Below are 12,793 nucleotides of genomic sequence, written 5' to 3'. Positions count from 1 at the left end.
CACTTACATAATTAAGGCAAGAAAAATGGATTTCAACTTCGAAGAATCTCTCAAAGTGTGTCTAAACGCTATGAGAGTTATTCGCACACATCCAGACCGAGAAGCTAACTTAGAACACCCTATATCAAAGTCAACACCATGCAAGGCACTATTCGTGCTTTCTTCATCATCTTTTATCATTTTTACGGTTTTCATCTTTCGCCACAATATCATCAAAGTACTTGAACATGATTTTATCGAAGCATGTCGCTGCGGAGTGCTGACTTTTTCAAACATGGGAGGTATTCTCAACGCTTTCCTAATGATATACCATCGAGAGTCTTTCAAACTTCTATTGGACATGATGAGAAATGACTTCAATCAAGCTAAAACAATGCCTTCAGACGACCAGGAGATTCTACATAAGGTCGTTGTAAAACAAAGACTTGTTTTGAAGATAGTTCTTTATATGGGCATTATTTCAGGAGGACCTTTTATAGGAAAGTCTACATTTTTGATGTTATACTATTACTGTATCGGTGAACCGCAGCTGCTGATTACATTTAATTTGACATACCCTGGACTGATTGAGGAGAGGAAACATGAGGTCTCAATGTTTTTATTCCTTAATATCTCGGCTATATTCTACACTTTTTACATAGCTGTGAATTATATAGCTTTTCTTCCTTTGGCGCCGGTTTTAATGTTGCACGCTTGTGGCCAGTTGGAACTTATTAAGAAACGTTTGGATGAGTTGCATGAAGGAGAACTGAGTGATGTAAATGTTAAGTTGAATGAAATTGCTGCGAAGTTACAGTATATTTATAAGTAAGTACTGCTAAGTAACTAATTTATTTCGAGTAGAAGAAGTACCTCTTCGAATTCATCGATTGAAACTTTGTTGCTATTCATAAATCCAGACCCTAGAATGCTTTACAAACGCTAAAATAAAAACCTTTTTAAAAGGATTGATTTCTTTTAAATTTAGGTATTGATTTCTTCTCATCATTCTTTGCGACTAAACTGAATTAGTCACTTAATTTGCTAACAAATTGAGCGTTTTTAATATGTGTGTGTATGTTAAGGCTCCTACACACAGTGCCGGCGGCAGGGCCGCCGGGTAAGCCGCCGGCCAAGCCGCCGTGCACCCGGCGGCATACAAAGCCGCCGGCTTTGCCGCACAAAGGAACCGCCGGCATGGCCGCCGGGGTGTGCCGGCGGGTTACGCGGCTCAGTTCGTGCCTGGCATTCGAGCGGCACGCATCATTCGGAATGATGCTTGACGGCTTTGTGCGGCTTGTGCCGGCGGCTCGTATTGCCGGCGGCATAGCCGCTCGGCATGAACCCGGCGGCATTGCCGCCGGCATGTGTGTAGTAGTCTTTACAGTTTTGTTCATCTGTCGACGAAGTGTTTTGAGTTGTTCCTGGAGGCTTTCACGAACCTTTCTTCGATCATCATGCCTATTACCTTATACCAGTTGATAGAGGTGCGCATTTTCGCAATAACAAAAGCTTTTTATTCAAATACTTTAACATGTGTTTTATATACTAATCCCATACTGTGTAAGGGATCAGCGCAATTCTCTACAGTCGGTACTGTCGAGTATCGAAAGTTTGACATAAAAAAATTACTGCCAAAATAGTTCCTACGACGCCAGTTAGAGGCGCTGATTAGATTTTCATACAAAATTTAAATACAGTACATTTTAAATGTCAAACTCTCGATACTAAGTGGTTCCAATTGTAGAGAATCGTATTATCGATTTTTATTAAAAAAGTAGCCTATATATCAGTAGCTATCATTAGTTCACTTTACGGCCCAATATTGTACCCTTGGATAATCCCATAGTAAAGGTCCTAAGTCACCTAATTCAAAACTAAACACATTTTTATTTATTTTTCAGTCAACTAAGCGCGGTGAATTCAGTTTCGAGATCATGTCGTTCGTAATGTCTTCATTTCAAATGAGCAGTATTCCTAGTTACTTTAGTGATCAACTTCTCAACAGGGTAAGGGTTCATAAGTTTACTTAAGTAAAATATTTGTAACTAGCTGACCCGCGCAACTTCGCTTGCGTCACTTAAGAGAATGGGTAAAAAATTTCCCCGTTTTTGTAACATTTTTCGTTGCTACTCCGCTCCTAATGACCGTAGCGTGATGTTATATAGCCTATAGCCTTCCTCGATAAATGGGCTATCTAACACTGAAATAATTTTTCAAATCGGACCAGTAGTTCCTGAGATTAGCGCGTTCAAACAAACAAACAAACTCTTCAGCTTTATAATATTAGTATAGATTAGTATAGATGAGTGTTTTTTTTTCAAGTGTACTTACACATAGAACATCGTTGTCTTTACTGAAGACTTTATTTTTTACTGGATCCAGTATCTTGTGTCGAAAAAAATATGAAAAATATAAAAAATAGGTATGATTTACTCTAAACTAATATTTTACTCTTAATATAATAAAATAATAGAAACTTGTTTTTAAAGTGTTTTTTTGCAAATATTTTTTAATGTTTTGTGTTTATAACTGAACTCGTAGAGAAAAAATTGTTACTTAAGATGTTAGCTAACTAGTAGTCCTGTAAAGGTTTTTCTAAAAATACCCCTGTATTTACATGCATAAAATTAACCGACGCATATTTTGTCATATCATGTATGACCTCCCATACAAATTTTAGGCGTAAATTAATCCGACCTTTTATGTTTCCAGGGTGAAGAAGTAAGCACAGCGCTATACACATGTGGGTGGGAGCGTCACTACGACAAGCGAGAGCGCAGCACGATACTGCTACTTCTTATTAGAACCTCTCGACCTGTTGCCTTGAGGACCATGTTTAATACACTCTGCTTGGATTCCCTTACTGGCGTATGTATGCTTTTATATACATATATAAAACTAGCTGACCCGCGCAACTTCGCTTGCGTCCAATAAGAGAGAATGGGATAAATTTTTCCCCGTCTTTGTAACATTTTTTACTGGTACACTTCTCCTTTTGGTCGTAGCGTGATGATATATAGCCTATGTCCTTTCTCGGGTATCTAAATATCTCCATACCAAATTTCATGCAAATTGGTTCAATAGATTAAGCGTGATTGAGTAGCAGACAGACAGACAGAGTTACTTTCGCATTTATAATATTAATATGGAAATAATATGGATTTCCGTTAATGAGTGACTGACGGACTCAAAGACATCGAACAGCTGAAACTACTGCTACTATTGAGTATCGAAAACCGGCTATCTATCAAAAAAAAATGTATGAAAATCTATCTGGTCAGCGCCCCTAGCGGACGTCGTAGAAACTATTTTAGCAGTACATTTTAAATGTCAATGGTTTCAATTGTAGAAATCCGCGTTACTGAACGTCAAATGCCGAAATTTGGCTTGTATTTTTTATTGTTTTTAGTTTGCAGTTTGGTAACCCCAAGATCTCGAGATCAACTGTCGTTCCACCCACTCCACCATCTATAAAATAGGTAATTTATATGAATATTAAATAACAAATAAATAAATATATCTCTTTGCAGGTGTTTCGGAGAGCTTACACTATTTTCAGTCTCATGAATGCAGTTTTTTAATAGCACATATATTTATAAAGCTTTTTATCCAAGTTAAAATCGCCTATTTTCTTTCATTTATTCGTTTCAGAATACTTGAAATGTATTTTATTGAATGGAATAAAATGTAATAAGAAATAAGTTTTTGTTGTGTTTCTTCTTGTTTTGTTATAATTATTTTGTGAGTGTGTTTGTCACTTAACTCCTCATCAACGACTGGACCGATTTGGATCAAGCCTAACGTCTCCCAAATCGAAGTGAGTATGAATCAAAATAAACAACCCGTCTTACATAACCACTAACATTATTTTTATTCAAAACTAGCTGACCCGCGCAACTTCGCTTGCGTCACCTAAGAGAATGGATCAAAATGTTCCCCGTTTTTGTAACATTTTTCGTTGCTACTCCGCTCCTAATAACCGTAGCGTGATGTTATATAGCCTATAGCCTTTCTCGATAAATGGGCTATCTAACACTGAAAGAATTTTTCAAATCGGACCAGTAGTTCCTGAGATTAGCGCATTCAAACAAACAAACAAACAAGCTCTTCAGCTTTATTATATTAGTATAGATTATAAATACTAAGAACTACGCAATAAAAAATATAACACGCAAATTCTAGACCGTTTCTAGAAAGTTCTTTAACAATCTAGTTGACAGCTCATCGTTTCAAGTACATTATTACAAACCTCTAGTTACGTTTGATTGACATCCTTGTAATTTATAAGATAAAAGAAAATGTACCTGTTAATGCGAAGAACGAGTAAGAATATATTGTAAAATTGTTATTTTATGTTAACTGGCAGTGTTAACGCGTGTATTCCACGCTATTGGTTGAACAAACACACCAGTGTCCTTTATAAGAAGATCGTAATGAAATCTTGCATGGCTTTATTTTTTAATCCATCTCCTAATATTAAAACAGGGGATTATACTGAATGTAGGCAGAGCCGTGTGTATCTATACTAATATTATAAAGCTGAAGAGTTTGTTTGTTTGTTTGTTTGAACGCGCTAATCTCAGCAACTACTGGTCCGATTTGAAAAATTATTTCAGTGTTAGATAGCCTATTTATCGAGAAAGGCTATAGGCTATATATCATCACTACGAGTACGAGTAAAAAGTGTGACAAAAACGGGGAAAATTTTGACGCATTCTCTCTTATGTTGCAAGCGAAGTTGCGTGGGTCAGCTAGTAATAGATATGACACTTCACATTGTTTTAATGTTCTACCATATTCTCTAATAAGTTTAACAACGTGACAACTAATAATTAAATAAACGCATCGTTTACTAAACACAGACGAAATAATGCTTGCCAAACCACTTCTCAAAACTATAATAAAGACGGATTTTCATAAAAGTAGTTCAACAGACAATAAAAATAAAAGTATCTGGCACTTAAAACTGGCTATAAAAGCTGGCCACCATTTTAATTTTCACACCAGTGCCGCGAAACATCACACAAGAATTTATTAACACTACAAAATGGAAGTTAATTTCGAAAAGTTATTTAAAATTACAAATTTTGCTATGATAACTAACAGGTCTCATCCAGACATACCGAAGAACAAAAAATGGCTGCTTTATTTCATACCCGTACATAGTTTTTTTACGCTCGTCTTTTTCGTTATCATGTATAATATAATATACCACGATTTGAAGAATAAAGACTGTTCAAAGACATGCAAAAACGGGACCTTATCAGTGGTTTATATTGTAGTTACATTTCAATACTGTATAATGCTATGGAAGCAGGAATTACTACAACAACTTATTGCTACTATGAAGAATGACTACGAAAATATAAAGCACCAAGCTTCGGAAGACCAGGAAATCGTATTAAAGTACGCAAAAAGCGGTGCTTATGTGGGCAAACAGTGGCTTGTTATAACTATTTGTGCTACTTTCATATTTCCGATAAGAAACATATTTTCCTATATTCACAACTACGTTATAGGCGAATTCGAAATGATACATTTGTATGAATTAGTTTACCCAAAGGTTATTGAAGAGAGAAAGAACAATTTGGTAGTTTATTTCATGTTGTATGCGAAATTATTGTATTACGCGTTTTATGCTGGGTTCATGTATGTATCGTTTGTGCCTTTGGGCCCTACTTTTATGTTGCATGCGTGCGGACAGATGGAGATTCTGACCAAACGGGTGGATAAATTGTTTGATGGGAGAAAAGATGTTGTGACAGAGCTAAGGAGTATTGTTGTGGAGTTGCAGAGAATTTACAAGTAATCTTTATTATATTTATATTGGTTAATTAGTTTCTGGAATACGTTACATGACTTTTTTTAATCCGTTTTTTTTTCTACATTGTAACAAATTCAGAGGTACTTATTGTCTTGGGCTATTACTTTACAGTTGTATCAGCTTAAGTAGTAATAATAGTAAAAACTTATGCAGTTTTTCCAATGTCCAGATAATTAAAATCATGCTTATATTTCAGTTTCGTAGAAATAATCAAAGAATCATTCAGAGTGGCATATGAGCTGACGTTAAAAGCTACTACAATTTTGTTGCCCATCACAGTCTATGAGGTCATGGAGGTATGTAGTCATTTAGTGTTACATTTTTAAACATTTTACGGTTCTTTTGCCGGAAAAGGGTCTCTTTCCAAACAGTGCGGGGTTAGGTCTTGAGGATATCTTGCTAGCCAAGTGTGGTTGAAGACTTTGCATGCCCTCAAGATATACATATTTTATTAAGTTTATTTTCAGTTAAGCCTTTGAATACCAAAATCATTATGTCTTATTTCATTTGGCCGTATCACCATAACTCAGCTACAAAATATGCAATATGCGTAATGTGTATGATATTAAATGTTGTATAAATCAGTCGTTGAACGGTTGATATACTTTGAAATGCAACATAAATGTACCTGTAGCATGAAATAAGTTATATATTTTGTTTATAACCCATATAAAGTGTTAAAAATGAGTAACACCGCGTTTTATACTTAAAAAGATTCATGCGTTTATCATTTCTGATATAATTCTTGAAATAAACTTCATTCATTATGAACATGCATTAAACCAGATGATTACAAACTGACGGGTAGTTTACGAAGCTCTTTATATCCGTTTCCTGTTTATGAGCTTCATTTCGATTTAGGGTTCAGACACATAACAACGTACCGTTGCGTAAATAATTTGCAGTACAGAAAACGATTTAACATTTGCATTTAGAAAGATATGAAGTACGAGTATGTTATTACAGTCTGCAATGATCTGGAGCTGTCAATTTTCAGACTCATAATTAACAATGTGCATGGCAGTGATAGCCGAGTGGTTTAAGTTGGCACCTCCCACGCAAGTGGTCGCAGGTTCGAATCCGAGGCAACACACCAATGACTTTTCGAAGTTATGTGTGTATTAGAAATAATTATCACTTGCTCTAACGGTGAAGGAAAACATCGTGAGGAAACCTTGCATGCCTAAAATTTGTTTAATACATTTATTGAGGGCATGCAAAGTCCCCAACCCGCACTTGGCCAGCGTGGTGGACTCAAGGTCTAACCCCTTCCTCTCGTTTGGGAGGAGACCCTTGCCCTGCAGTGGGACATATATGGGTTATTAAAAAAAAAAAAAAAAAAAAAAAAAAAAAAAAAAAAAAAAAAAAAAAAAAAAAAATATATATATATATATATATTAACAAACAAAAAGCAGGGAAAAGTAACGGGAAAGGCACTGCCTACAAAATGACTTTTGAAGAGCTTTTAAAATGATCAAAACAATGCGTAACAAGCTTTTGTTCTAGAAAATGCACTGTCTTAAAGTTTTATGCCTTATAAATCGCAATTCTTAAACAACGGGTCTGCAATAACCACCTTGTCATTACAGAACGTAACGATCTAACTGCACCTTCAATTCCTCTTGTTCGTGGTAACTTATACATATTATAATTCTAGGATGTTACGTCGATTCATTGTGAATGAACCCTTACATCTCATGATTGTTGTTCATTCATCTGATCGGTTGTTTATCTGTTCTAGTCGTTCAGTGAAGGAGACGTGAGCTTGGAGTTTCTCACGTTTATCATCGGAGGCACTTTGATCAGCACTTCCCCTTGTTATTACAGCGAAATGCTTATGGAAAAGGTACTTGTGTGTTCTTAAATTACATGTTGTTTTTAGTTATAATTGGCATTTTCAAGGGCACACGACACAAGATCATCATTTGTTTTTGTTGTAGTCACCAGTAGCGCATTTAAAATGTACTGCCAAAATATTTTCTACCGACGCCTCAAAGAAGCGCTGAACCCATTGTCATACAAAATGTTTCGTTAGCTAGCCGGTTGTCGGTAATCGATGGTGGTAGAGATATTTTCCTTTACGTTACTTATTTGATATGACACAGGCGAATGATACTAGTAATATAATAAAAAAAATTGATGACTTTTAATTAATCTTGGGGCTGATTACACCACGAACAGATAGATATCAAATTACAGCAAATGTATGTAGAAAAAGTAGGACATAGGACTTCTATTTGAGGATGTTCAGTCAAGATCGGAGTTTCCTACCTACATAAATTTAACATTAATTAAATATTCTTAAATTTTTTCTTGCTAAAAGCAGGAAAATTCACAAACATACTCTCATACACATCAAAAACGGTCTATTCATAGTGTACTGTTTCTAAGAAATTCGAAATAAACCTAGCAATGTGTCATACTCGTATCTTTTATCTGTTGCTAAATCAGCGAGGACTTTAGTTTATAACAGTCTATTATAAACACAGTTTTAGTGGTAACGACTCGGGTCTATATTTGGGACAGTGCCAAGCGCCATAGCCCTTTGGGAATCACTAACACCGAAGTGTCTGCTAAAAGTCCGAATGACATTTGTGTGATCGCCACTTTTTTAACATTGCTCACAGGCAGAGATTTTAGCCTAGCCTAGAGAGACAAGATTTTAGCCTAGTGTAGTCGTAGTTTCTGGCCGTGCTTCATAGGTAGGCAAAGTCATGTTGCGACAAAATGGTCGTTTCTTTTTGAATTTTTGTCTGCTAAACAAAGATCTTCTCTTATGTTTTCTAAACTGCTCAGTTCAGTGCATGATAGACGATAGATATGTTTTTTTTTTCACTAGAATAGACAACTATCTTTATTTTTGGGCTGTAGTTTGTCACTCTTGAAAATAAAAAGAACTTAATTTAGTATCGATGACTACAAAGAACGGAAGAGATACAAGAAGAGTAATCAAATATTTGGCATCACGGTGTGAATGATCCACAATCTTTTAAAATATACCAAAGTACCGCAAATTCTTATTCATTTTGTCAACATTAGGATTATTGTGTGAATAAATATGTCATCTCATCGTTGCTATATTACTGCTGAGAGATTCGAATTCTTGGCTCCTGACTTAAGAAAAATGTGTGAAAATCTTAAGTATTTGGTAACAGACGGATTTCTTATTCAACGAATAGTTTATTGACTATGAAAAGGGCTATGTGCGGAATTTTCTGTTGTTAGAACCACTTTGTAGGGCGAGGGGATTTGTAAAGAGGAAACACGGATTGAACTGAAGTCGCCGTATGTTTTTTTTGCCACTTTTTCACCAAATATCTTCTTCTGGTTCATTCAATACGGGACAAACCCACTTTCACCTCGTATTTTGAACCTGGAAACTCATATTTTTTTTGTTTTTGTTTCATTATAGTTATATATTGTAAGTACAGTTCTTATTTAACTTCTCTGTGCGGATTTGTGCTAAGAACTGAACCACTCGTAAAAGACTAACCCAGATAATCTATCCATGCTTATATCAATCCTAATCGATATGTTTATGCATACAAATCTTTGCCGTTATTTAGTGACTGACTGACTGACTGATGGACATCGCACACTGGAAGCTACTTAGCGTAGAAAGTTGAAATTTAGTACCTGTGAGGATTCGTTGGCAAGTGTAATGACGTACAAAGGAGGATTTTTGGAAATTCCATCCCGAAAGGTTCGCAATTAAACGCGGGCAAAGCCGCCGCCGGAGCAAAGCTATTAAAATATATTATCTCCAGGGTGAAAACTTCCGTCAAGCCATGTACTCATGCGGCTGGGAGCGCAGCTTCGACCGGCGCACGCGCAGTATCCTAGCACTAGCGCTACAACGTGCGAGCAAACCTGTTGCTATTCGGACCATGTTCAGGACTGTCTGTCTGGATGCTCTGGCTGATGTAACTTATAGCATAACATTATTAACCCCCGGTTTCTGGGATACATCTAGCAGTAGTTTCTCTATTCAATAGTGTTTAAACTCATATAAAAAAAGAAACAATTTGCATAGATAAACTACAGCCAAATGTACTTCAGAATAAGTGTCAGTTAACTTAGCCGACGGAATTTGGCAGTTGTTTTTCATTTATTTGCTATCGCTTTACTTGTCGGACAGGTTATCTGACACCTGAGCCGTGAAATTGGCACTTAATGTTTTTTAAGGTTTTATTTAGTGACTCGTTTAGTTAAGTTAAGAATTCAGTTTGCCCATTAAGTTTTATGAAATTCGAAATTTATTTGATCTTTTTTTGTTGATAACTTTGTTTCGTTTTTTTTTCTTATTAATTCGTTTAAGAATCAAACCTAAAATATTGTTCTAACGGCCCTCGAAAGCGCTAATAAATTCTATTTTATTAGTTTTAATCAACTATCGAAGCAGGTGAAGGCAAACGTAAATTCCCTACCTGCTAATTATAGCATTCCCATATTCTGTTATACACATTAAAATCTTTAACACCTAGATCAAAGCTGATCATAATATTATAAACAGCACAGATTTGTTTATGATTAGACTTCATTAGACATTACCATCGCGAAATACCTATAAAAATAATTTAGTTTCGATCAAAATAGTTCAAAGAAACTCTTAATTTTACGACATGTTTTTTTATTTCAGCTTTTTCACCAATCTTACGCAATATTTAATTTAATGAATGCCATGTGGAATTGAATCTTGGACACGGCTAATAATGGAGGCGTGAGAATTGGCACAGTACAAGACAATGCGAGAAAATAATTCATTGGAACTGGGATTTGTAGGATTTAGTTATAGTAGCACCATTTTAAAGTAAATGCATTTTGTTATTAGATGAATTCAATAATAAAGTAATGAACTCACACTCGATGTATATTTTCTGAAAAGGTTTAAGGCTCTGTAGAACACGCTTATTGTCAAACTTAGACTAGCATTCGTTTGGATTCGTTTCACACAGATATGCAAAGGTTAATAATTGTTTAAACCTTTTACAATGTCTCAGAACCGTGTGTGCGTATTTTTTTAAATAGGGTCTCTATATACAAATGAATGTCAACAAACTATTGCTTATACTTCAGAAGTAGAAGATAGCACTATAAAAACCAGAAGCGCTATTCCCTACTCGATACTCTGTATCGAGCAGCGAACGTTTGTAAAAAAATACTTTTAAAGAAATAAATATTAAATAAATAAATATTATGGGACAACTCACACACGGTCATTTGATTCCAAACTAAGCAGAGCTTGTACTATGGTAACCAAATAACTGATAAACATACTTATATACTTCTAAATACATACTTATATAGATACATTAACATCCAGGCTCAGAACAAATACTCGTGCTCATCACACAAAGATTTGTCCCGGGTGGGATTCGAACCCACCACACGCGGCGCTATGGTTGTTGCGGCGAGGTGACCGCTTAAACCACTGCAAGAAATAGTTCTCGCAGCATACACTATGGAGGGTAAATCAAACTTCTTGCGCTTCATAAGCTTTTCTCGTACTGTAACAATACCTTTCAAATCTAAATCTGTAGTTATAATTGTAAGTCATAATTCGTGAGCAATCCGCGCCAACACGTGTTAATTATTAAGAACTCACCACAAGATAATACATAAGTGTAATTGTGTACTAATAATAACATTAGCGTCTGTGTGCGCGGAATTAATCTAGATTTAATAGCTGAATATTGGCTAGCGGGAGTATTCGCTGTCGCTTGTAAAATTATCGAGATTATGATTGTAAAGGTGGGGTTTTGAATTATCGGTGAGTATAGCGGGGCGAAACGCTTGTTAGATATTTCAGAGCATATATTGCAGTAGATGATAATACGAGTATGCAAGGCAAGAAAATAACGTCGTATAAAGGTCGTTGATCAATCGTATGTATAACTAAAATTACCAAGTTTAATTCAAATTAATTGAAAACTTCTTTCGATAACCGCCAAAAAGAAGGATGGAAGACTGGCCAGTTGTCTTGGGCTGCATAAAGAAAAGCTTTTTAAATACAAATTGGATTTGTCAATAAAAAATCCATCAATAAAGAAAAACGCACTCTGCAAGTGTCACATGGTTAGAGATGTACTCGCTCAACTGTTACATAGTGACAATCCGATTTTAACTGAAAATAAATGTACGTACAATATACCCACTATCTACAACACGCTGCTTATTCCAGTCGAAAGAGCCTCAAATCGCTCTCGCTATCGCTTATACACAAATCACTACCTTAAGACATTTCAATTGTACACTTCAAAAATAAAATTACGATCGATATTTTAAGAATAAAAAATGTTTGTCCTCATGTACTGCAATAAATTTTCTTCGCCATTGTTATGTAACAGTGTTTTTTCATTGGTTACATTGAACAGCGGTCTACGTGTTAAATGTCGAGAATAATTAAATGCTTTTTTGTTTTTCTTTGTTTAACAAATGTGACTTTAATTGTTTTGACAATGAGGTAATTATTGGTTGTTTTTTTTTTCAGTAAAAGACGAACCGCCTTAGTTATACTTGAAGGTATAATACCAAAATAAAAATTGTGTTTATACGTGAGCCATCGGTGTATAAAACACTCTCTATATTTTGTTAAAACAAGAATGGCATCTGAAATACGCGATAAGCCCGCTGGGTTAGTTGGGTTCTAAAATATTATCTGTGTAAGCAAAACTCAAAGCAAAATCTTGATAAAACCTTTAATTTATCAATTACAAGTTTGTATATTCCGGAGTAAAATTAAGTTTCCCTTAAAACTCTACCTCTTATTTTCTTTATTCTGACTCTCTCTCTCATATACAAGATATTGCTTCCTCTTTTCTATTTTAATCGGACTAGCATGTTGCAAGGGCCACCCGGGAAATTGGGTTACCTACTTATAAATATTCACATGATAATACATAGAGGAAACTAACTATAAATAAATAGTTAAATATTATTAATATTATAAATGAAAGGGCTTTGGATGGTTGGAAGTTCGTTGACTGA

The 12,793-nt window shown here is 35.3% G+C and overlaps 3 protein-coding genes across 4 annotated transcripts in view; 2 read left to right on the top strand and 1 right to left on the bottom strand.

Annotated features, from left to right (window-relative positions):
* The window catches only part of cher (filamin A protein cher), a 121,858-nt gene that overhangs the window by 99,635 nt on the left and 9,430 nt on the right, over nt 1-12,793 (bottom strand). The gene's annotated exons all lie outside the window — the stretch shown is intronic.
* On the top strand, nt 26-3,563 carry LOC142983994 (uncharacterized). The gene is made up of 5 exons (XM_076131257.1): nt 26-807; nt 1,065-1,350; nt 1,884-1,988; nt 2,695-2,850; nt 3,513-3,563. Exons 1-5 carry the CDS (start codon nt 26-28, stop codon nt 3,561-3,563), a joined length of 1,380 nt encoding a protein of 459 aa, XP_075987372.1.
* On the top strand, nt 5,030-10,499 carry LOC142983888 (uncharacterized). Its single transcript, XM_076131065.1, has 5 exons — nt 5,030-5,787; nt 6,003-6,102; nt 7,548-7,652; nt 9,574-9,729; nt 10,446-10,499. Exons 1-5 carry the CDS (start codon nt 5,030-5,032, stop codon nt 10,497-10,499), a joined length of 1,173 nt encoding a protein of 390 aa, XP_075987180.1.

The sequence above is a fragment of the Anticarsia gemmatalis genome, chromosome 25, assembly GCF_050436995.1.
Source record: "Anticarsia gemmatalis isolate Benzon Research Colony breed Stoneville strain chromosome 25, ilAntGemm2 primary, whole genome shotgun sequence".
Classification (NCBI taxonomy): Eukaryota; Metazoa; Arthropoda; class Insecta; order Lepidoptera; family Erebidae; genus Anticarsia; species Anticarsia gemmatalis.
This window is presented reverse-complemented; position numbering and strand designations above follow the sequence as displayed.